The sequence below is a fragment of the Furipterus horrens genome, unplaced genomic scaffold (genome assembly GCF_987537825.1).
Source record: "Furipterus horrens unplaced genomic scaffold, mFurHor1.1.pri manual_scaffold_11, whole genome shotgun sequence".
NCBI classification, from domain to species: Eukaryota; Metazoa; Chordata; class Mammalia; order Chiroptera; family Furipteridae; genus Furipterus; species Furipterus horrens.
Genome location: NW_028327181.1, coordinates 52,860,949 through 52,884,622, shown reverse-complemented (window position 1 = coordinate 52,884,622; position 23,674 = coordinate 52,860,949). Strand labels below are relative to the sequence as shown.

At 46.0% G+C, this 23,674-nt stretch overlaps 1 protein-coding gene across 2 annotated transcripts in view; it reads left to right on the top strand.

The window, feature by feature from the left end:
- USP43 (ubiquitin specific peptidase 43) overlaps positions 1–23,674 on the top strand; it is a 61,850-nt gene that overhangs the window by 18,204 nt on the left and 19,972 nt on the right. For both annotated transcript variants that reach the window (XM_090290525.1, XM_090290524.1), the window contains exons 4-9: positions 8,001–8,093; positions 9,288–9,423; positions 12,611–12,746; positions 13,630–13,762; positions 16,022–16,136; positions 18,335–18,438. In XM_090290525.1, coding sequence (XP_090146651.1) covers positions 8,001–8,093; positions 9,288–9,423; positions 12,611–12,746; positions 13,630–13,762; positions 16,022–16,136; positions 18,335–18,438 — 717 coding nt within the window. The remainder of the gene's footprint in view (positions 1–8,000; positions 8,094–9,287; positions 9,424–12,610; positions 12,747–13,629; positions 13,763–16,021; positions 16,137–18,334; positions 18,439–23,674) is intronic.

Genomic DNA, 23,674 nt, shown 5'->3' with positions numbered 1-23,674 from the left:
GATCGAATGAGTGGGAACATCTTCAACAAGAATAAAATGCGCTTAGCAGTGAGAATGAGCACAATGATCAGGATCTAGGGGAACCCATTGGTACAGAGAACCTCCTCTAAGTGACATGCTCGCCCATCTATTTTTAAATTTACTCATTATAAGAACCCCAGAAGATGAGTCACAATGTGGGAGGCTGCCTTTTTGTGAGCTCACACATGAAAGGGGCAGAACTAGGGTTTGACTCCGAGTGGCTCTGTGAAGCAGGCGTCCTGCCTTTGCCTTCTTTGCAATTCTTCCTCCCCGGTTGCTTTGCCGTCTCATCTTGTTTTAAGTGAACATTCTGCTGCTCCTCCAGCTGCACAGAAACTGCCCTCTGGTTCTCTGTTGTGGACACCAAACTGTTTTTAGAATCTTCTTCTGGATGTTGCATTAGATTGTTTTCAAAGGCGTGCTTTTCTCTGAGTCTTCTGGGTACTCTCCCCTTTCCTCTGCTGTGTTTTTCACAGGCCCCCTGTTGTTTTTTTCTCTTATTTACTTTAAACCAACGAATGATTATTCAGTCTTCTAGAATTCATGCATTTAGTCATTTACTTCCATACGTTTGGGGCACTTGTGTTCCTTGTGTTTGGGAAGGAGGAGATCGCTTAAAATTGTCTGGAAACTCTTGATTTAGGATTTATATACAGTGATTGCCAGTCAGGCAAACTGGACGTGATCACTGTCTTTGAGGTGCCTGTTTGTAAAGGAGACTGAATAGTCTCAGAAACACTTTGACAAGATGCCTAAGTGGCCTTTCACTGGAGTGGAAAATCCACAGCCCTGGGGAGGTTCTCCCAGTCCCACTCCCAACCACCCCCGGGGTCGGGGGAAGCCACGGGGCCTTCCACTCCTGCCCTTGGTTGCCTAGCACATTGGCTAATTAGAATATCTTCTAAATGAGCCCAGACTTCACTGTGGCATGTGAGGAGACACCCACCTGCTTCCCAGGGACTGGGGTGCTGCACTACATGGGACGCACAGAGGAAACCCAGAGTTCATGGCTACTGACCGTTTCAGCCTTGAAAGCTACCTGTAGAGCATCGGCCTCACCTTCAGGTGCCCGAAGCACAGGCTGCCTGAAGCAAAAATGAGGCAGAGGAAAAGAGGACCCTACAGAGGAGGGGAAAGGAGTATAAGGCGTGGGCCTGTCAAGAGAGCGGGGAAGGGGCACCAATACTTGCTACGAGGAACCACTCATTGGTGTCCTTGTACAATAAATTCACTCATTTCTCTGTTCACTCAGTTCTCTCTATTCTCTTCCCCTCTTGTCTACACATACTGTCTTCTCTTTTCTTTTAATCCTCACCCGAGGATATGTTTACTAATTATTGATGTGAGAGAGAATCATCAATTGGTTGCCTCCCATATGCATCCTGACCGGGGATCAAACCTGCAACCTAAGTATGTGGCCTGAGCAGAAGTTGAACCCACAGCCCTTTGGTGTACGGGCCGACTAAGCGACTGAGCCACCCGGCCAGGGCATGCACACACCCTCTTCTTATTCTTCTTGGAAATACCTGAGTGTCAGATATGGTGCTGGGTTCAGCAGTTACAATGAGGAACATAATTCCTTGCCCAGGAGAGAGAAGCACTCATTAAATATATTCATTTCTGGTCTAGATAGTTCCTTCAGGCCTACTATGTGCCACATTCTCTTCTTGGTGCTGGGAATGAGCTGTGAACGAGACCCAGTGCCTGTTCTCAGGGAGCTCACGTTCTTCTGGGAGGTGTCAGGTAATACACCTCAGCAAACCGCCAGCCCTGGTGACAAGAGAAATGATGAGGCCCCATCTGGGAGGGGCAGGGGCAGCCAACCTCAGATAAGAGGGTCAGGGAAGGCTTCTTTTCAGAAGGGACATCTGAGCTGAGAACTGAGTGACAAGGAGCCAGTCATTCAATTACTTGGGGACAGGATATTTCAGGCAGAGGAAATAGCAAAGACAAAGGGCCTGGGGTGGGAATGATCTTGGCAAGTTCAGGAGACAGAGAGCCACCAAGTAGTGAGGGGCTGGGGTTGAGGCTGGAGAGGTGGGCGGGACCAGGTGATGCAGGTGTCTAGTCCAAGTGTGGGGTTTGGTCTTCCGGGTGGAGGAAGCCACTGCAACATTCAAGGCAGGGTGTGGTCTAGTTATCAGTTTAAGAGGTGACGCTGGGCCCTGGCCAGTGTGGCTTAGTGGTTGGAGTGTCATCCATGTAACCGAAAGGTTGAGGCTTCATTTCCTGGTCAGAGCACATATCTAGGTTGCGGGTTTATCCCTGGTCCAGCGTGGATGCGTTTGTCCCCCGGTCCCGACACACACAGTCCCCGGTCCTGGTCCCAGTCCCAGCGTGGGTCCCCAGGCTGGGTACACACAAAGGCAACCAACCAGCTGATGCTTCTCTCACATTGATGTTCCTCTCTCTTCCCTCCTCTCTCTCTCTAAAAAAGCAGATGAGAATGTCCTTGGGTGAGGTTAAAAAACAAACAAACACACACAAAAAGGAGACCTGGTTGTTATGGGCAGTGAAGGAGGCAAGACTGGAGGTGGAGCAGCGGCTGAGGTCTGGCAGTCGTCCCAGTGGGTGAACCGTGGTGCTGGGACCCCAGAGGCGGGGATGAAGGTGGAGAGAAGCTGGTGGGGCTGCAGGGGCCATGCTTTGGGTGTAGAGTCTACAGGACTTGCTAAGGGGTTTAAGGGTGTGGGGTAGAGGGACTGGGGGAAAGATGAGCATCTCAGATGACTTCTGGCTTTTATGTAGTTCTGTCGGGTGAGCGCTCTGAAGGAAGAATTGAGGATGCTTTGAAGTGCACATTGCAGGTGTGAAAGAGGAAAAAACTCCTGTTTCCTTACACTCCTCTTGACTACCACCCTTACTCCTGAAACCAGACGTGTGGGCGTTTTTCCCACACCAGGTGATCCAGCTGGCTGTCCTGCAATTGACTCGGTGCTGACAGTCTCCCTGGAGATAGCATCAGGTGCCCCAGGGCAAGGCTTCAGCCCACAGGGCTGCTTCTCACCAGGCACCAATTACAAGTTCCAGGTTGTCGCCTGTGCTTTGACCAACTGGCGATAACCCAGAGGTTCCCAGGACCCTCCTCAGTGCTGAGAGTTTGCCGGAGTCGCGCGCAGAGCTCAGGAAGTGGTTTACTCGCTCCATCACCAGTTTTGTTATAAAAGGATACGACTGAGGCACAGCCAGATGGCACAGGTGCACGGACAGGGACAAGGTGTATGGGAAGGGGTGCGGAGCTTCCAGGCCTTCTTGGGGCCCCCACCCACCCAGCACCCCCACATGTCCACCAACAGGGAAGCTCTCCAAACCCCTTCCGGTAGGGCTTTTGTGGGGGCGCCATAGAATAGGTGTGGTTGATTAAATTACTGGCCCTTAGTGATGAGCCTGACCTCTGGCTCCCTTCCTTTCCCCAGGGGATGGGGGGCTGACTGCCAACTGTCCAGTCACATGGCTGTTTTCCCCTGGCAACCAGCGCCCCCGTGTGGTTACCGAGGGGCTTTCCCCAAATTACCTCCATAACAGAACTCAGGTGTGGTGGGGAGGGGTCTGCTGTGAATAACAGAAGATGCTCCTTTTCACCTTTATCCTTGTTCTTATCGGGACATTTCAAGAGTTTAGGAGCTCGGTGCCAGGAACAGGCATGGAGACCAAATGTGTATTTCTTACTAGAATCACAATATCACAGAGTGCCTGCCCGGCACAGGGTGAGTCGGGAGAGGGTTCCTCAGGAACTGATGGATATGAAGGGCTGCTCGTGCCCTTTGGGTAGGTTGCTGTAGGAAGCAGAGTGAGAAGCGAGGTGTTCATGCTCAGACAGCACTGGTGACAGCTCAATATGCCTGCTTCGTGCCTGGTCATCTATAGGAAAGGAAAAGTAGTCGCTAGGGGTGTCTAGCGGGCCAAGGCTTTTCAGGCCCGAGGAGGGATTTCCTGCGGCCGTCGGTGGGGGCAGCTCCGTGGGGGGCCCTGAGCATGGTGCTTGCTGGACCCTTCTCAGCCTCCCTCTCCCCTTGGGAGGGCTTGCCTGGCATGGCAAGTCCCCCTGCTCTCAAGTTGAAAGCTGGAAGAGGTATGATGGGGTCCTTTAGAGGCCCCTGTTCACGGAGGTTCTCCCTCCTCCACCGCCCTCCTTTCCGGGGGCTGAGTATCTGACTGGCTGGAGGACAGAAAGAGGAATAATATTAGGGTGCCGGAAGTCTGGCCTAGAGGGAAGATAATTAGCTATTCTATACGTTGATGGCCACAACCTGAGACATCCGCAAGTGTAATGACCACGGATTGCTGCTCTGTCGGGGTTTTGGCTAAAGGAGGGAGCGTGTGTATGTTTGCGTGTGGGTGCGTGTGTGTTTATTTCTTCGTGCTGCTCATAGCTTCATTCACAGACAGTCTAGTCTGGTGCCCCTCACGGGTAGCACCCCTGTTTCGGCGAATGGTGTTGTAGAAGCTTCCTCCGAACAGACCTTGCTGGGGGCGCCTTGCTTACACGTTGCCGTAACTGTCGTTGGCGGTGCAGACACCAGTGCGGCTGGCCCGGGAGCAGGTGGAGCCGGCAGGTCGGAGCTGGGAGCTGTGCGTCTGGCAGCTGTGAGAGGCCGGAGCGGTGAAAGGTGCCGGCTCAGGGCCTGATTTCTGGCATCTGTCCGGGGGGGGGGGGGGGGAGCACAGAGCAGGCGAGGCTGGTGGCTGCTGACTGGGTTGGCTTTACATCAGAGGCAGCTGGACAGGAGCAGGAGCACCTTAGGGAGATGGGTGAGCGTCGGACACTGGAGGGTAGTGCGTCCACGGCACCCTGGTAACCTCTGGAGTTTTATATAAAAGTGGCACCACCCCTCTCTTCCTGGTCTGTTGGTCCCACTGTCCTTATTCCTCATCCTTGGAGAAACAGGTGTATTTCACATCCTTTCTGCAGTTCATAGCAAGCAAGATGTTTTCTTCATCCTTTACAGATAAAATTAGATCCTTGCATATTTTTTTCCAAACTGTACATCTCTTGCTTCCTGGCAAAGATTTTGTGGCTCAATATAATAAAGGCCTGTCCCTGAGCCAGTTTAATGGGATGCAACGTTCAAGGAAAATGCAGCCTAGCTTAGTTTTAGTAGGTTTAAAAAAAATAAGTCAAAGAAGAAAATACTCCTTTCATTTGTTTGCTTAAAGGTGAAACAGGGATCTGGACATTTCCCAACAACGAAAATGCATTCTTCAGGCCTCTGTTGTGTTTTGGTATGTGGTGGGTGAAGTCGGGGGAGGAATGGAAGAGAAGTGGGGTGGCAGAGGGCACCCCACGATGTCAGGTCCCCCTGACGGCGGGAGCTTCGTGTCTCTGAGACACAGTTTTTTACCAAACCATTGCCATGGTTTTGTGGAAGGGAGACCTATCAGAGGCAGTGAGAGGGACTGAACGTTTCATACTTGTGTTCGAGTCCGAGACCATGGTTGGCATTCTGTTAACTCGTGTCTGGGAGAGCCGCTTGCTATGAATAGATCACTTGGTGTCGCCTTGGGCAGCACCCAGAAAACCTCAGGGTTTCTTGCTTGTCCCTGTTCTTTTTTTTTTTTTTTTTTTTTAATTTTGTTTGCATAACAGGAAACCAATGAAGCAGGACAGGTGCTTTCCACAGAGTCAGGAAACCTGGGTTTTATACTAGTTGCGGTCGGTTTCCCCCTCGCACTGTCTTGTTGTGGGAACACAGTTTTTCCGTGGGCTATTGCTCCCTATACCCAAGGAAGTTAATAGAGATTTTGGGATAAGGAATGTAGCATCCAGAAATCCCATAGATCTTGGAATAAATGGTAGATTACATGATTAAGGAAATGAATTGGAGCACCCATGTAGAATATAAAAGTTGTGCTTCACTTCCAAAGGTACCAAAATGAGGGAGTGTTTAATTTAAAAGAATCTAAATACTATATCCCCTAGCTGGTGTGGCTCAGTTTGTTGGACATTGTCTCTCAAAGCAAAAGGTCACCAGTTTGATTCCTGGTCAGGGCACATATCTGGGTTTTAGTCTGGTCCCTGGTTGAGGGTGTGCAAGAGGCAACCGATTGATGTTTCTCTCTCATATTGATGTTTCTCTACCTCTCTTTCTCCTTCCCTTCCCTTTCTCTCTCTTAAATAAATAAACAAATAAGAGTTTAAAGACTATAAACTGTATATCTCTACTCTAAAACAAATGATACCTCACTCACTTATACTGGAGACTCTGCAGGAACGATGATGAGCATGGACTCTGGTATCTGAGCCTAGCTCTGCCTCTTAAGAGCTGTGTTTCCCTGGACAACTTACTTAACCGCTCTGTGCTTCAGTTTTCTCCTTTGTAAAATGGGGATAATCCTGGTTTTTTATGGGCAGCACATGGATTAATACATGCAGAGTGCTCGGAACAATGCCCAGTTCTTAGTAAATACTATTTCATTGGTAGCTATTACCATTAGCTGTAATTTTCTGAGCTCTGTTTCTTCATTGGTACAATAAGGAGGGTGGTCTGCATCAGTGGTTCCCCCTCACCCCCCTGCTGAACAGTAATGTCACCCTGGGAAGTTTTAAAATACCAAAGCTTGTGCCTCCTCCTGCTTTCTTTGAAACAAAATCTCTAGGAGTAGGGCCTGGACATCTGCATTTGAAAAAAAAGCTTCTTACTTGATTCTGGGGCATAGTGAGCATGAGAACCAAGGGGAGGGGATACAGGGTCCCGATACCTTCCGTCTTGAAAGTGGACACACTAGGTTTCTGTCTGGAGGGGTTCTGGCTTCCTTCCCAGACGAAGCGCACGAATACATACTCAGTGCCCTGATAGTGTGATAAAACTTTTTTCCTTTTGAAGGGAATTGAGGTGAAAGTCATATAACACAAAATCAGTCTTCTCAAAGTGTATAATTCAGTTGCAAGTACGTTTGCAGTATTGTGCAACCACACCCTCTTTCCAGTTCCTAAACATTTTCATTACTCAGGAAGCAAACCTGGCACTTCAGAAGAAAAGTCACTCCTCACCTGCTCTACTCCTGGTGCCTGCTTCTTGTCCCTGTGGTTTTTCTCATTCTGGATATTTCCCAGAAATGAAACCATAAAATATGTGGCCTTTTGTGTCTGACTTCCTTCACTTAGCATACTGTACTTCAGTGTCAGCCACAGTATAGCACGTGCCAATACTTCACAGCTGAATAGCAATCCATTGTGTGTATATACTATTGGGTTGGCTAAAAAGTTCATTTATTTTTTTCTGTATGATGGCTGTAGGAGTGCTTAGCTGTCTTTAACTTCATTCGAAACAATTTTGTTAGATTGTATTGTGACAGCTGTCATATCAGTGTGCATTTACAAACTTATCAAAATTGGTGAATTTTTGTGCAGCCATTTAATACTGAAGATGGAAGAAGATATGCAACATTTTCAGTGTATTATGCTTTATTATTTCAAGAAAGGTAAAAACACAACTGAAATGCAAAATAAAAAATTTATGCAGTGTCTGGAGAAGGCACTGTGACTGATTGAACATGTCAAAAGTGGTTTGAGAACTTTCTTGGTAATTTTGACATCTTGGCCAAATAATTCTTTGCTGTGGGGCTGTGTTATGCACTGGAAGATGTTTGGCAGCCCCTCCTGGCCACTACCCTCTAGAAGCCAATAGTGGGAGATAGCCAATGTCCTCAAAATGTCCAACTCAATAGTTATTGATGAAAATGAAAATTGTGTCTTTTATTTTATGGTAAAAACTTAATGGACTGTTTGGCCAACCCAATACATTTTTGTTTACTTATTAATGCATTGGCTATCTGGGTTGTTTTTACCCTTTGACTATTATGAATAATGCTGCCACGAACATTGGTGAATGGGTATTTATTTGAATGTCTATTTTCAATTCTTTTGAGTATTTACTTGGAAGTAGAATTTCAATGGTAATTCTATAGTGAACTGTTAGAGTACCCATGAAACTGCTTAACTGTGATTAAACTTTAATCTCTCTTCTTTGCCCTCGCAGGTCTTCCTTGACTTGTCCCCACTGCCTGAAACAGAGCAACACTTTCGACCCTTTCCTGTGTGTGTCGCTACCTATCCCCTTGCGCCAGACGAGGTATGTGAGCGTCGTGCCTGGTGAACTTGACCTCCTTGCTCCTTACTGGGAACCTCTGGCCTGGCATCTGCAATGGTCTCTCTTCTGCTGCTTAGTCAGTGTTTCTCTAGAAACTAGCCTTATAGCTGGGTGACATTCAGTATTGAATGTGACAATTAAAGTGCAAGGTTACTTTTTTTAGATGACAAAGGAATTATAAACAGTACTTTTGCTTATCAGCACCAGGATGTGGCCCTGGTCCATTCAGAAGCCAGCACAGGCCAGTGGGGACTACTCCGTCAGACTGGCAAGCCAGAGGAAATCCATTGCCACCTGCTTTCCCAGGCTTTATTTCTAATCCTTCCCCCTCCCCTGGCATCCTGATGGGGGCACTTCTTCCTTGTGTCCCCTGCCTCTGGGAATACCATTCCCCTTGCCCTTGTCTGTTGACAGCCTCCATCTTTAGGACTCAGCTGAAGGCACGGCAGATGACGGCCTCATAAAGCCTTTCCTGGCAACGTAACCCCCTTTCTGCTCTGAATTCCTGTGCTGCTGAGAGTGTTTGCCCCAAGTGTAGCACGGGCTTAGCCTGTCTCCAGCGACTCCAGCAGAGGATGTCAACTGGTAGATGTGAGTCAAGACTCCTGGCTTGACACAGCATAGCACCTTGGTTAGGACCACTGGCTTTCGGGACAGACGATCTGGGTTCAAATCCCAGCTCTACAAGTGAGCTGTGTGAATTGGGTGCTTCCCACGGGATAGAACAGGGAAAACAGGTGCTGGAGGGGTGAGGCCTGGTGTGCTGGTGGAGGTAGTAGGAAGTGGGACCAAGGGAGGGGTCCCATCCTGCTACCAGGGGAGAATTTCTATAAGGAGAGGAAGGCTGAGTCACACTGCGGAAGAAATTTGACTGCTTTACTTATCAAACAAATTTCCAAGTTTATTTTTGGTGAAGGTGATCTACTTAACAAATGGAACCTTGAGACCATAAGTCTGCATTGTGATGATTAATCAAATACCTTTTATTTTTAACTGGATGGAAAAGTACTCAGCTGATTCCTTGGGAGGCTTGGCTCTCTGGTGCCACCTGGTGACGGTGTACCTGAAACTCAGTGAGATAAGCTGCGGTGCTGAACTTGACCTGGTGTCAGTGGTGCTGGTGACCGGCGGTTCAAGTCAGTCCTTTACGGATGTGGACTCCCTTGTATTTTTCAGATTCTTGAGTGTCACCTTGGTCTTCCACTCTAAGAGCCCGAGGTTCCTGCGGGTTGGCCTGGCCGTGCCAATCCTCAGCACAGTGGCGACCCTGAGGAAGATGGTGGCGGAGGAAGGCGGCGTCCCTGTGGATGAGGTAGGATGGGGTTGCACTGTGCCTGGTCACTGGGTGACGGAAGGCTAACTGAGCCAGCCATCTAGCTGTTTGGGCTAATTTCTGGTTCCCAGGTGGCTCCAGCATGATTCATGAGTCTCTGTTTAGTCAACAGTCCCAGGTGTCTATGGCGACCAGGCCTTGACCTCTCCGGGCATTTACATAGAATAACCAAAAAAAGACACAAACTTTGTCTTCCAAAGCTGGTAATGATTGCAATGGCAGCAATCCCAACAAGAGTCACCCCTCGGGAGTGCTCAGTACGTGTTGGGTTCTACTCCATGAACTTTATGTTCAGTCAATTTAATTCTCACAACTGTACTGTGAAGTATTGGGTTGGCCAAAAAGTTTCATTAGTTTTTTCCATATGATGACTCTAGTAGTGCTTCGTTGTCTTTAATTTCATTTGAACCAATTTTGTTTGATTGTATTGTGACAGCTGTCCTATCAGTGTGCATTTAAAAAACATCAAAATTGGGGAATTTTTATATTAAAGATGGAAGAAGATTTGCAACATTTTCAGCGTATTATGCTTTATTGTTTCAAGAAAGGTAAAAACGCAACTGAAATACAAAAAAAGATTTGTGCAATGTATGGAGAAGGTGCTGTGACTGATCAAATGTGTCAAAAGTGGTTTGAGAACTTTCTTGGTACTATTGATATTTTGGCCAAATAATTCTTTGCTGTGGGGCTGTCTTATGCATTGAAAGATATTTATCAGCACCCCTGGCCTCTACGGACTAGAAGCCAGTAGCAGGAGATAGCCTAGATACTCAGAATATCCAAATCAATAAAGTTACTGGTGAAAAAGAAAAATGTGTATTTCACTTGGCAGAAAACACTAAATGGGCTTTTTGGCCAACCCAGAAGGTATTGCAGTTGTCCTCATTTTCCAGTGAACAAAGAAGGGGCTCTGAGAGGGCGAGTGACTGGCCAGGTCACAGAACTGGGAAGTGGCTGAGCCAGGCTCTGAACACGGATGGCTGGATTTCAGAGCCTGAGCCACTATGCTGTATTTTACCCCCAAGAATATAAGCCAGGATACTGAAGGGACAATACATGAAATATGAGGACCACTGAGGAATCTAAGGATGTGTATATGAGAGTGGAGATTTGGGAGAAAGTGGGGTTGGCTCTGCTCTGCAGATTGGATTCTCCATGACTTTGGAGGATAGAACTTGGTAGCTTGGCCCCCCACAGCCCCCCATGAAAGGACAGGGTGGAGGTGATGGTGGTGAAAATCAATGTGGCATGAAAGGAAGGGCTCAGAATTGGGTTCTAGTTGAAATTCACTCACTTTCTAGTTTTCTGACCTTGGACAAAGTAATTGATCCTCTCTTTCTTCAATTGGATGACCTGATGACCTCATGGGATTTGTTCAAATTAAAAAATATTTTTAAGTTTTTTGTTAAGGAATAACACACAAACAATAAAGTGTACATGCCTTAAGGTTAAAATTTGTTGAATTTTTACATGCATATACATTCATGTAAACCACCATGATTACTGAGCCTTGCCTTCACCCCAGTGGGCTTCTTCCTGTGCCCACCCAATCAGTCCCTCCGACTTCTGTAACCATTTTTATGAGGATCTCAGTGGGTAAAAATGCATGTATCTTGCTTTGTAAACTCAAAGTGCTCTATGGGGATCTGTTGAGAGAACGAGAGAGAGCAGGACAGGAGGTGAGAGTCTTGGGATAAAATGTCAGTAATAAAAGATCAAAAGTCTGAGAGGGAAAGTTTGAATAATTAAGAGAGTAAAAGGACTGTCAGGAATTTGAGAGATGTGATATGTTTGTTCTGGGAGATACATATCACTTGGGATTCCTCAGTACAGGAGCAGGCGCTTTGATTGGAACTGAAAATCTGTTTTGATATTTAGTTTTATCTGGCCACTTTATTCCATTTATATTATATATGATCATCGACATATTTGGGCTTCTTTTATGCTTTCTATTTACCCTGCTTTTCCTTTGATTCTTTTTCACTCCTTTACTGCTTCCTTTACATTGAGAAATTTTTCTCCATTTCATCTCTCAGGTTTGGGACATATACATTATATTTCTATGCTGTTACTGATTATCATTAAGATATCAACATGTATAATTAACAAAGTCCTATGTTAATTTTCCCAGACAACACAAGGACCTTGGCATGCTTTAATTTCCTTTATACCTTTTTGATTTAGATATTACTGTAGATGGATCATCCCCCCTCCCTGTTCTCCCTGGTGGTAGTAGTGGTATAGTTGTTATTATAGGTTCAGTATAGTCAATGCATAGTTACATTTACCAATGTTGACCTTTTTGTTGTTGTTGTTCATCATTTAAATTCAAGTTTTCCTTCTGGATTCAATTTTTAAAAAAGATCCTGAAATGTATCTTTTACAAGAGAAATTTTAGCGAGTGTGTCTTGACTGGTTTGTGTGTGCTGAGATGTTGACTCCTTCAACCCTTGAGGCAACAGAGTTGGGTCTGGGGCAGCCAGGATGCTCAAGGCAGCCACCCCTCTTACCTCTGCAAAACCAGCTTCTTTGGCATACCCTGGTGTTCCATCACGTGTGTGATACTGTGAAAAACGTTGGCAATAAGTGGTAAACACTTGCACTTCTTGTTTATCTGAGGAAGACTTTATTTTAGCTCATCTTGCATGATACATTAGCTGGGTATTAAACTTTAGATTTTCAACTTTCTTTCCCCCTACCCTTCCCTAGAGCAGTTTTATATTCTATTGTTGCAGCTGAGATGTCTGTGTTCAATCTGGTTGTTATACCTACTGTGCTTTAGTACTAAAAGTAAGTAGTATTTCTCACTAGCTAGAAGGGAGGAAAGGATAAAAGAGAGGTTTAAACCTATTAGTCACTTTTATTTTATTATTTTAAAAAATTAAAAAAAATTCAATTACAGTTGATATTCAATACTATATTAGTTTCAGGTGTACAGCATAGTGGTTAGACATTTATTCAACTTGTGGAGTGATCCTCCCATAAGTCTAGTACCCGTCAGACCAGGTACATTGTTATAATATTATTGACTATATTCCCTATGCTCTACTTTGCATCTCTGTGACTGTTTTGCAACTGCAAATGTGTACTTAATCCCTCTGCTTTTAGATTTCTTATTAAGTTCCCTTTGAGAAATAAAGAGGGAAAATGATCCTTCTCATCCCAGGTGATCTTGGTTGAACTGCATCCCAGTGGACTCCAGCGGTCCTTCTTTGATGAAGAGGACCTGAACACTGTTGCAGAGGAAGATAACGTGTATGCCTTCCAAGCCCCACCCCCACCTGGCCAGCAGATGCTCTCAGGTACGAAGGTGCTTGACTGTTAGGAGTTACAGGTTTGAGGAAGTGCTCATTGGGTACTAACGCATAAGGCATTTGCATTTTAGTACTTGGACCTATCAGGCTTATTTTATCTGATATCTATTGTACAGATGATTGATTATTTAAAAATATTCAACTAGTACTGGACTTTTCAAGACCTTAGTGAATATCAGGGTCACCTTGAGGCTTGTCTAAGCAGATCTCTGAGTCCATATTTAGAGCACCCTGTGCCAGTGGTACCATATACCCCAGGTGAACCTGTGCCCCAGCCCCATAATCCTCAGCCAGCCTAGGTGGCAGGCTGTGGGAACCAGGTGTCTGCGGTTCTTTTGGGTCAACAGAGGGATTCTGGGCAAGGAATCTAAACAGGACACTGACTGGCCCTGAATATGTTATAACTCAGTGAAACAAGCCCACGTTTCAAATCCAGTCACAGATGACACATCTGTGTCTTAAACGTCAGATTTCCAGAACCGATTGGAAATTGAGGAAAGTCTGATTCCCCTGCTTCCTCAAGGGTAATGATGGTTACCTTCTCTGCTTGCTTCTCATGTTGGCTCTCTGATCAGGCGTACAAACATCCAAAATAATTCTGGAGTATTTTTCAGATTGGCTTTGAAAAGTGTTAATTATAATCCCTGCCTTATCTTTAAATTATAGGCTGAACACAACACAGAGTCCCTACTAATTATATAATCTTTGCGAGCCGGGTGCCAGATGGCACCTTACATCTCTCCCCTGAAGCGCTCTAGTGTCTCCCAGTGGTGGCTGAGAGAGGCTGAAAGAGAGAGGGCCGAGAGAGGCCAGGGTTCTCACCCAGCAAAGCATCTCCTTTACGAATACAAATGTAGTTCTCTTTCTTCAGCTCCCCCTGCTCTGTCCGTCTCTCCTCGCCCGGCAGCCCGTGAGGGTCAGCGACGACCCCTGCCTGCCCATAGTGAGAACAAGGTGCTCATCCTCTTCTGTAACTTGGTGGGGTCAGGGCAGCAGGCAAGCAGGTATGTTTAATTTTATCTTTTTGATGTGATGTCTGGGATGCATAGATATGTACTTGGAATTCTGTCTAGAATAATGCTAATTTGATAAAATTAAACATCTTTTCTCAAGGTTAATCAGCTAGGAGTAGGGGATAGGGTACTTTTTGATCAGAAGAGCAGAAATAACTGCATTAAGCAGATGGCAAACATTGTCCTTAACAATTAAACGTTGAATGCTTTTTAATGGATTTCAGGAACAATTATTATTGCTCTCACCACTCTTGTCTTACACTGTGTTCTAAGGCCTGGCCAGTGCTGCAAGACAAGGAAAAAGAAACGGGCTCTAAGGAAAGAAGAGATACGGTTACCACTGTTTGCAGATTACATCATTGCCTGTCCTGAGAACCAAGAACTTGAAAGTGCTTAAAACTAACAAAAGGGTTCAGAAAAGTGATTGGTTACGTAACTAATATACAAAAGGAGGTAGTTTTCTTATATAGTCCAAATAAAATGTTTAAAAGAGATAACTCCAATAAAAAAATTTTAGGTTGATAAAATGTTTGTAAAATTTGTCTAGAATAATAAACTCATAAGAATAGTCAGAACAATATTGGGGTAGGGAAAAAGAAGGAACAGGGATTGCTCTATTAAAACAGAATGAGATTTTAATTATTAAAATATCATAATATAGGCAGAATAGACACTTAAATTAATGAAACAGAATAGGCCAAAGTATATTTAAGCAATATATGATAAAAATGTTATATTTCATATTATTAGATAGTGAATGAATTATTCAATATATAAGGCTGGGCTAATTGATTTATTTTTTAAGTTTATATAATCAATTTTTACTTTTTCCATGAATTCACATGTATAAATTCCAGGTTGATTAGAGAGGTAAATTATAGCAAGGGAAACCATAGCATAACTTAAAGATAATGTAGAGGCATATTTACATCTTTGAGTGGGGGCTATTTTAACTCTGAAGTCAGGGGCTATAAAGGAACAGGATAATGTTTTAAATTCATTTACAATTTTTAAACTAAAAGCAAGTTTGAAAAGTAAAGCACGAAGAGGAAAAATATTTACATCATATGACAGATAAAGGATTCATATCCATCACATAAAAAAACCTAGCTCTCAAATTAGTGAAATACTCTTTTAGTAAAATGAGCCTCAGAGATTAACATTAGTTTACAGAAGAATTACAAGCTTAAGTTAAAATATTCAGCTTCATATGCTAGTAGAAGAAATTTTAATTGCGATAGCAAGTTGCTGTTCTTAACTTTTCAGACTGTTAAAGAACTTTTAAAAATTGGTAATACTCATTCTGAGCAAGTGTCAAGGGAATGGAGCCTGCGCCTCATTGGTAAAGGGCTGTGGCTTTTCTGGAGGCCCCTGGGAAATAAATACCTTTGGTCTTGCATTTCTACTTCTGGAACTTCATCCCAAAGAAACAATTGGTCATGTGCACCCAAAGGTGTATGTATAAGAATATATATGTGTGTGTGTATATATATATACACATATATATATTTCCTGTTATAAGCAAGCATTGTTTAAATAAAATATTAGAAGCAACCTGAATGCCTGGTTAATAACAGAGGATAAGGTAAATAAACCGATCTGTCCATACAGCCGTGGACGGCACAGTGCACTTGCCTGTCCAGACATACGGCCTCAGATCTGTGCTATTTTAGCAAAGTTCATTCAATAGCTTCCCATTCTTAACCCACTGGGTCTTCACACAGCCTGTGCGGTGTGGCCATGGAACAATCAGTGGTCAGTGAGGTGTGCGGAGTTACCCACGGCTGAGCTGGAACGGATGGCTGCAGCCACATCCGGCGCCCTCACGTTAGGAGCTCACCATTGTATGTTCCTCAGACTGGGATACAAAAATCATTCCCAGTTATGGGAATCAATCTGCGGCACGCACCAGCAGTGTCAGCGGGACGGCACTTATCCGCGCCTTGCTCTCCCCCGGCCCCAGTGTTCTCTCACCCTCCTCTGGTCTGTGGGGAAGAGTTTCCCAGCCGGCTGTCCACGTGGGGCCGCCGGTTTCATGGTGCGGTGTCTCTCCGCGGCTTTGCGTCTCCGGGCCTCTGTTCACACCCCGGTGTCTCCATGTGCGGCAGAGTTCTCCGGCAGTTTTGTACTATGCTTGGTGGTTAACGCTCGCCCAGTGGGGAGGGGCCTTTGAGTAGAGCACAGCCTCACAGGGGTGAGTGGCGGTGGTTTTTCCTTTGCTGAAATAACCTGATGGCCTTGGATTGTCAGGTTTGGGCCGCCCTTCCTGACCGTGGAAGACAGAACCATTTCCTGGGTCCAGCTCCAGCAGTGCATTCTCAGTAAGGTCCGCTACCTCATGAAGAGTGAGGCCCTGGGACCGCAGGTCAGTGTGTGCAGTGTGTGTGTGTGTGCGCGCGCGTGTGTGTGTTGTGTGTGCACGCACGCATGTGTGTGTTGTTTGGGGGTGGAGATGGGGAAAGAAAGCCAGGAGTAGCTCAGGAGAGATACGAATTTATTTGCTCTTCACAAGTACGCACATTGCTGTGTAAAACATCTTTGATTCACGTGCAAGGAAATAACCAGTGGATGACCTGCAGTGTTTCACGCTGTGGCATTACAAAAGACCTTTCATGGACCAAGCTTTTTTCTTATTAAATCTTACAAAACACCATTGGAATAAAGAGTGGGATTTACATTATTCTCCTGGATTTTGTATATTCTTGGCTTACCACAGTTCTTCCTAGAGAATAGCCAATGGTAATAAATTGTAACTTTTATATTTGGATCAAAAATTTCAAGGGACTTCAGCTATAATTTTGGTGGAAGATTAAAACAGATGTTTATGTCCAAATATGAAAACCTAGATATTAAAATAATTTTGTCCAGTTTTTGAAAAAAACAGATAGAAACTCAAGGGAAAACACCTTTTTTGCCTTGCTCATTTATTTATTCTCAGGTTGGGAGTTTTCAACTAAAAACCATCTTCTAAAGCCATTTTCTTTAGCCCCTGTAGTAGTATCAGAAACTTTTGCAATGGCTGCCTGGCACGGGTGCTGACATTTTTAGGGACAGGTTGGTGACATTGGAACTTTGTTTTCCCCAACTTTTCTCGTAGAAAGAACTTTTCATCTGGGAGATGTACCACACTTGTTTCAGTGGTAATTCTTTATTATTCAAGATCTTTTGTGCTCAGGGAAAACCATACATTGAGTTTAGGATTTACACCAAGCATCACTTTGTTAAAGACCTTCTCTCCTTTCGAACCAATCATTATCTCCAAGGTATTTTGCTCTGTTCTGCTCTCTGTGCCCAAATTAGAAGTGTGCGCTTCTCTCTAAGTAGGTCACCGTATCTAGGAATAATAGCTGTAGCCTTCCCCCAAACCCTGTGTTCCCTATTCTTGAAAGTGGATGAAACCACTGTTATGTGAACATTGAACTCAGTTGGCCTTATTCTGCACCTGGACACCTGTGTACTTTTGCCTCTGCACCCCTACAGTCATTTTGACTTCAGACACCAATCAAGCAATCAAAGGTGCCAGCAAAATTCTAATACAGGTATCCTCCCGCTCAGCTATGGATGCTTTCCACAGTCATTGGTAAATGTGTGATTGGATGTGATTTGCTGCAGGAATGCAATATTCTAAATGATGTGGGTTCCCAGGCTAGCCCACCCATTTAGCTGATAATGCTTTGAGTAATCTAGTCAATACTGGCTCAATATGGTGATAATTTAGAAGGAATACAATCAGAATTCACAGCATTGAACTGAAGGGATTAAAATTAGTGAATGTATATTGGAGGCTCTAGGCAAGAATAGAAGACAGGAAAGTGTCTCTTTACAAAATTGACCAATTTGCTGGACAGCCTTAATTTGCATGAATTATAAAAAAAGAGGTTTATGCCCTGGCTGGGTGGTTTAGTTAGGTAGAGCGTTGACCGGTACACCAAAAGGTTGTGGGTTCGATCCCCGGTCGGTGTGCATAGTGGAGGCAACTGATCAATGTTTCTCTTTCACGTTTATGTTTCTCCCTCTCTAAAGTCAACAAACAAACAAAACCCATATCCTCAGGTGAGGATTAAAAAAATATTGAGAAAAGAAACAGGTAGTATTTCTTTATATGGCTTATTTTGAAGTGTTTACTTAGCATTTGGTATGTAAAATATACACTAATTTGCTTTTAGATTATTGACTCACTTTCGTAATTTGGTGATGATAATTATCTTAAAGTAAGTTACATGACCTATTAATAACTCATTAACATAACTGATCTATTTTTCCAATGACTATGCCAGCTTCTATACCAAGTAAGCATGAGTTACTTAAAAGCAGCATGTTTATCCTTTCAGAGAATGTAATGAGTTGAACAGTGTTAGATCACTATGTTAACAGCTACAGTGTGTATCTTCAAAAACAGATGAAGCCTTGACATCTCTAGGTTTCAAATACTAATCATTAAGGGACTATTCAAAATAGACTAAAAAGAAAAGGAATTACATTTTTTGAGTAATTTATTTGCACTTAAGAGTCTAATTGAAATCAACATACACGATGACCCACCCTCTGTGTTTGTCCTGGCAGAGCCCAGGGTCACTCTTCTCCATCCGGGTTGTGGAGCAGTCCCTGGCCTGTAGCTACTTGTCCCCACAGGACAGCAGGCCCCTCTGTCACCGGGCAGTTGACAGGTAAGGGGGTGTTCCAGATTTGGTAAGAGAATGAATGGGATCTGATTTGACTAGACTCCTTTGCGGCTGTGTGTCAGTAAGTTGATTACACTCTCGGATGCTCTCGGTTACTTACCTTCTCTAGTGCCCGCCACCGGGTTAGGCCCTTATACACATTCTGTGCGTGCAGCGCTGAGGTCCTGAGACCTACTCCGATGGCCACTTCGAAGATGAGGAGACACTAGGGTTTCCAGTGTCTGTTGCTCCCACTCACACAGCTAGTTAATGGCTGAAGCTGAATTTGAACCCAGATCCGCCTGAAAAACCCAAATTCGTTCAATTAGTCATGCTGCTGAATTCAACCTGAATCCCCCTGTAGGGTGGAGGGGAATTCTACCACTGAACCATTGACCCCAGTCCGAGGCAGACTGTGGCCTCCGGCTGAGGGTAACGCAGTGAGGCCATGTCTCCCGTGGTTCTGACTCCCCGACTCTGCATGTGCCTGCACCCAGCCTCCCGCCGGGTACAGCCAGCCGTTCGGGTGGGCCATGGGCAGCCCCGCACCCAAGAGGCTGTTTGCTCATTTCCCACAAAGTTCTCAGGAAGGTCGTCCTGTTTCCTGGCTTGGTCGACCAAAGCTGACTGAATCCATAGTATAGGTGTGATATTTTGGTTTCTAATAAGAACTATATATTTGGGGTTCCCAGTTATGGCACAGAGCTCCTACAACCTTGGAATTTCCTAAGTGATAAAACATTAAAGATGTCTTGTTATTATTCATAATAAACCCCTTTCAACCACACCCAAGTGTGTGTTAATGAGGTGACTTCTGGAAAGCACCTGAGGATGGTGGCTGGTTGCCAGGAGAACCAGCCATGTGATTACAAGTTTGGAATTTTTCAGTCCTGCCCCCTGACCTTGGGGAGGGGGAAGGGGCTGGAGATTCAGTCTATCCCCAATAGCTAATGATGTAATCAATCATGTCTATGTAATGAAGCCTCCATAAAAACCTGACAGGACATTATCAGGGGGCTCCTGGGCTGATGAGCATGTGGAGGTGCTGGGAGGGTGGAGTTGGGGAGGCTGTGGGTGCTCCCCATCCCGCCCCACGTACCTTGCCCTGTACACCTCTTCCAAGCACCTGTTTCTGAGTTACTATAAACTGGGAATCTAGTTAGGAAACTGTTTCTCTGAGTTCCGTAAGCTGCTCTAAGCAAATTAATTGAACCCAAGGAGGGGATCCTTGGACTGCCAATGTATTACTGGGCTGGCCAGAAGCACAGGTGGCAACTTGGACTTGCTGCTGTTGTCTGAGCTGGGGGAGGGGTGCTGAGCCCTTGCCCTGTGGGGCCTGGTGCTCTCTCCGGGGAGACAGTGTCAGCACTGAGTTAGTTGCTTGGTGGGATGGAAATAATAAAACATCGGAATTGGTGTCAGACCGTAATAAGGAAGGGCCCCTCCCTTTATAAAGGGACCAGGAGCCAGGATGAGGGCAAGCCAGAAAGTGCTGAGCCCTGCCCCCATCGGCACCCTCCTTGGCTGGTCGCTGCCACACAGAGTTAGGGAGGCAGGAGAAACGTCAGCCAGGGCCTGCTTGGGTCTGAGAGGAGGAGCGAGCCTGGGCGTGGGGCTGAGTCTCTGAGAAGGCCCCCCACCCCCCCCACTCCACCTTAAAGAAGAAAACAGCTGCTCGGAGTGTATTCAGAGTGCCAGCTGATTCTATGACAAGCACTTGAGAGGAAGCGTTTAAATGCGTTAAAGCAATATGATAGAGCCATTTAAAATATGATGAATAGAATAATTTTTAAAATAATTGAACTTGTATTTTGTATGTCTCCCCGTTCCCTGTTACATTTTTATCGTATTTTACAAAAGTATTAGTCTGCATTGGTTTGCAAAAAAACCCAAGAAATGGGTCTCTCACTCTGGGTAGTTTGGGAAGCACTAGAAAAGAGTTTGGTGGCACCGCAAGTTGGTTACACTAGAGGGAGCCCGCCCCTGAGGTCACAGCCCTCTGGCCTCACCTTCCCTCCCCCACCTCCCCCCACCCACCTTCCCCCACCCCCCACCCTGGTCTCACCTTCCTCCCACCCACCCTCTCACCGCAGTCTGGCCCTATTTCTACCCCTCCCCCACCTCCCTTGGGCAACTCTCTCGTTACTCCAGCACCTCCTTCTTTTCCTAGAAATTTCTTTCTTTTCTTAAAATTATGGCAAAACACACAAAACATATAATTTAACCTCTTAGCCACTTTTAGGTGGACTGTTCAATAAATAGTGTTAAGTACATTTCCATTGCTGTGCAAATATCACCACTGCTCATCCTCCTAAACTGAACCTCTGTCCTCCTTAATCAGTAACCCCCATTTCGCCCTCCCCTCAGCCCCAGGCACCCACCACTTTACTTTCTGTCTCTGTGAACCTGACTGCTCTAGGTACCGCATGTAGGTGGATGCGTATGGTATTTGTCCTTTTGTGACCGCCTTGTGGCACTTAGGATAATGTCTTCAAGGTCCATCCGCATTGCAGCATGTGTCAGAATTTTCTTTCCTTATAAGGCTGAATAATATGTCGTTGTATGGATATACCATGCTTTCTTTATCTTCTAGAAATTTCTTTTTGTCCTTGAAGTGTTTCTCCCTCTCTGGGGCCCTCAGATGTGGGCAGGCCGCCATGCCTCACCCTTACCCACTGCATGCCCCCTCCGTGTTCCGCCCCTGAATTCCCTTGCTTTGGTTCTACCTTTGGCCTGCAGGCCCAGGTCTCTCAGATCTCGGTCTCCAGCCTAGAGCTTTGACTGAGATACACACCCACCTGGCTACTTAAATGTCTCACAGGCATGAAAACTAAACGCTTGCCAGTCTGAGCTCTTCCTGGCTAAGGCTTTCCCTTTCCGCGGCTTCTGGGACTGAAGGTGACCGCCATCTATCTACTCAGTGACCCAAGCTGGTGACTTGGGACTCATCCTGGATTCCTTCCCCCTCCTCGCTTTCTCCTCACGTTTAATCCACCATCAAGTCTTCTTGTTCCAAATCCGGGTGACCCCTCAGATTCTTCCTCGCTATGTTTATGACCATTGCCTGAATTCAGGTCCTTTTCACCTCTTAGCTGGGTACCGAGGGCATTCCACTGGGACATACCTCCCCTCTCATGTGTCTGCTTCTGGGTCTGTCTGCTTAAAGCCCTTCGGTGGCCCACAGGGTCAAGTCCACACCTCCAAGAGGGGCTTACAAAGCCCTCCCTCCCTCTGAGGCCTGGGCCACCTTCTCATCGTGTGGTCTGCCCACCCCTCAGCCTCTGCTCATTATTCCAGCACACACCCTGCCCTCTGCCCCCCCTGAGCCCTCCGCCTGTACAGCCCTTTGACCCTCCCCCCACACCACTCGCCATTTACCCGGACAGCTCCTGCTCCTCCTCTGTGGGGTGCATTCTCCGGTCTCCAGAGCAGTCTGCATGTCCTTCCTCTGAGTCCCCAGCATCACCCTGAGCACATTACATGTAGCCACCGCTTTGCGCATCTCTCCCATTAGACTCTTAGCTCCCTTAGGGTAGAGATCACGACTGTTGGCTCCATGGAATTGCATCCTGCCATAAAGCCAAAGAATGCCCCTGTTCCTGTGTGAGTGAGAAGCAAACTTCACGTTACACTCACGCTTCTCCCCTTTTTGTGGCCTACGGGGTTTTGTATAACAGAGTTAAAGCCTGAAGATACCAGTTCTCCTTTTCCACCCCCAAGCTGAGACTCCAGTTGAAAAGGAGCCTGAGGATTGGGGCAGAAAGAGGTCAACACATTCGGTTTAGTAGATGATCCTTTACTGGTTAAAGGATGTGGCCTAGATATGAGTCCAGTAGGAGCTTTTGAAGAGGTCACCCAGAGTTAAACACCCCCATTCCCCAGCAAGGCTGATCTCTCCAGCTGTGGAAATGGAGAATTGAGGGTCCTAAAGGAAGGCTTGTATCTAGGACAGCAAACGAACTCCCCAGTGTTCCTCCTCTGACTTGAATATGCGCCCCCATCTGCCAGCCTTCCACCTGCATGAGAGAGCGCCAGCGTCAGGCCACAGGGCGCGGGAGCAGGAGGGGTGAGCTGGTCCCCTCCCCCCAGTCCCATCAGCCAGAAAAGGGGCTGCTTCTCCTCTGGGGGCAGTGAGGCAGATGAAGAGGGGGACAATCACATGCCTGTAGTTTAGTTCCCCTCATTTTACAGAAAGGCAAGGAAGGGCAGTCATTATTCACCTGGAATGATAAACTGGGAGGGCTTTCCCCAGATGCACCTTGTTCCTTGCTCCCTACTGGCTCTTGTCCCTCAGGACGGTGCCACCCCAGACCTGGAGGTGCTCAGCCATGGGCTTCATACCTTCCATGAGCTCAGACCCTGTTTTTGAATCCTCCTGGTTTCAGTTAGGGACTCATGTGGCATCCCACCTTTTTTCTTACAAGGCATTCTAAGCACCCTTAGGTGCAAACTTCCCCAGCACCCATATGTGTCTTGTTAATTTGGGGACAGAGCCTCATGTCCTCCACTCTCTTCTTGACGTATCTCTTCTGTGTTAAGAACAACCAGCCTTTTCTGTAATGGGCTGAGCCCAAGCAGCTGGGAAGGGCTATAGGCTGATTCCCGTGGAGTGTTTCTGGGAGTGCGAGGGTCTGAGAGGAAGCCCTCTTAGGTTGTGGAGGTGGACCAGAGGGTGCTCCCTTTCGCACTGCAGTGGAGGAAAGTTAGCCCATCTTAGGCATCGTCAGGACTGGGGATTTGTGTGGGACATTCAAGTGGAACTGCCCTCTAGACACTGAGAAAATTCTGGACTGATATGGGAGAGTTGATCAGTGTCCTCGCAGTAACCCAAATCTTCAGAGCTCGCAAGCTCCGAAGGGAGCAATTGGACTGTTCTCAGACATAGATTGGAACTAAGCCTTCAGCAGATAGCAGCTCCCCAGATACCCGACCTTGGTTTACACCCAATGTTGGGCATTTCTGTTTGGAACACCCGTCCTGGGGGTGGAGGCAGACCACTGGACCCTGCCGAGATGTGGGGCAGAAGCCCCATGCTTTCTTTTTTAAATTTATTTATTTATTTAAAGTATATTTTATTGATTATGCTGTTACAGTTGTCCCAATTTCTTTTCCCTTTGCTGCCTTCCACCCAGTACCCCCCTTCCCTCCGGCAATCCCACACCCCTTAGTTCATGTCCATGAATTATGCCTATAAGTTCAACCTTTCTTATATTATTCTTAACTTCCCCCTGTCTATTTTGTA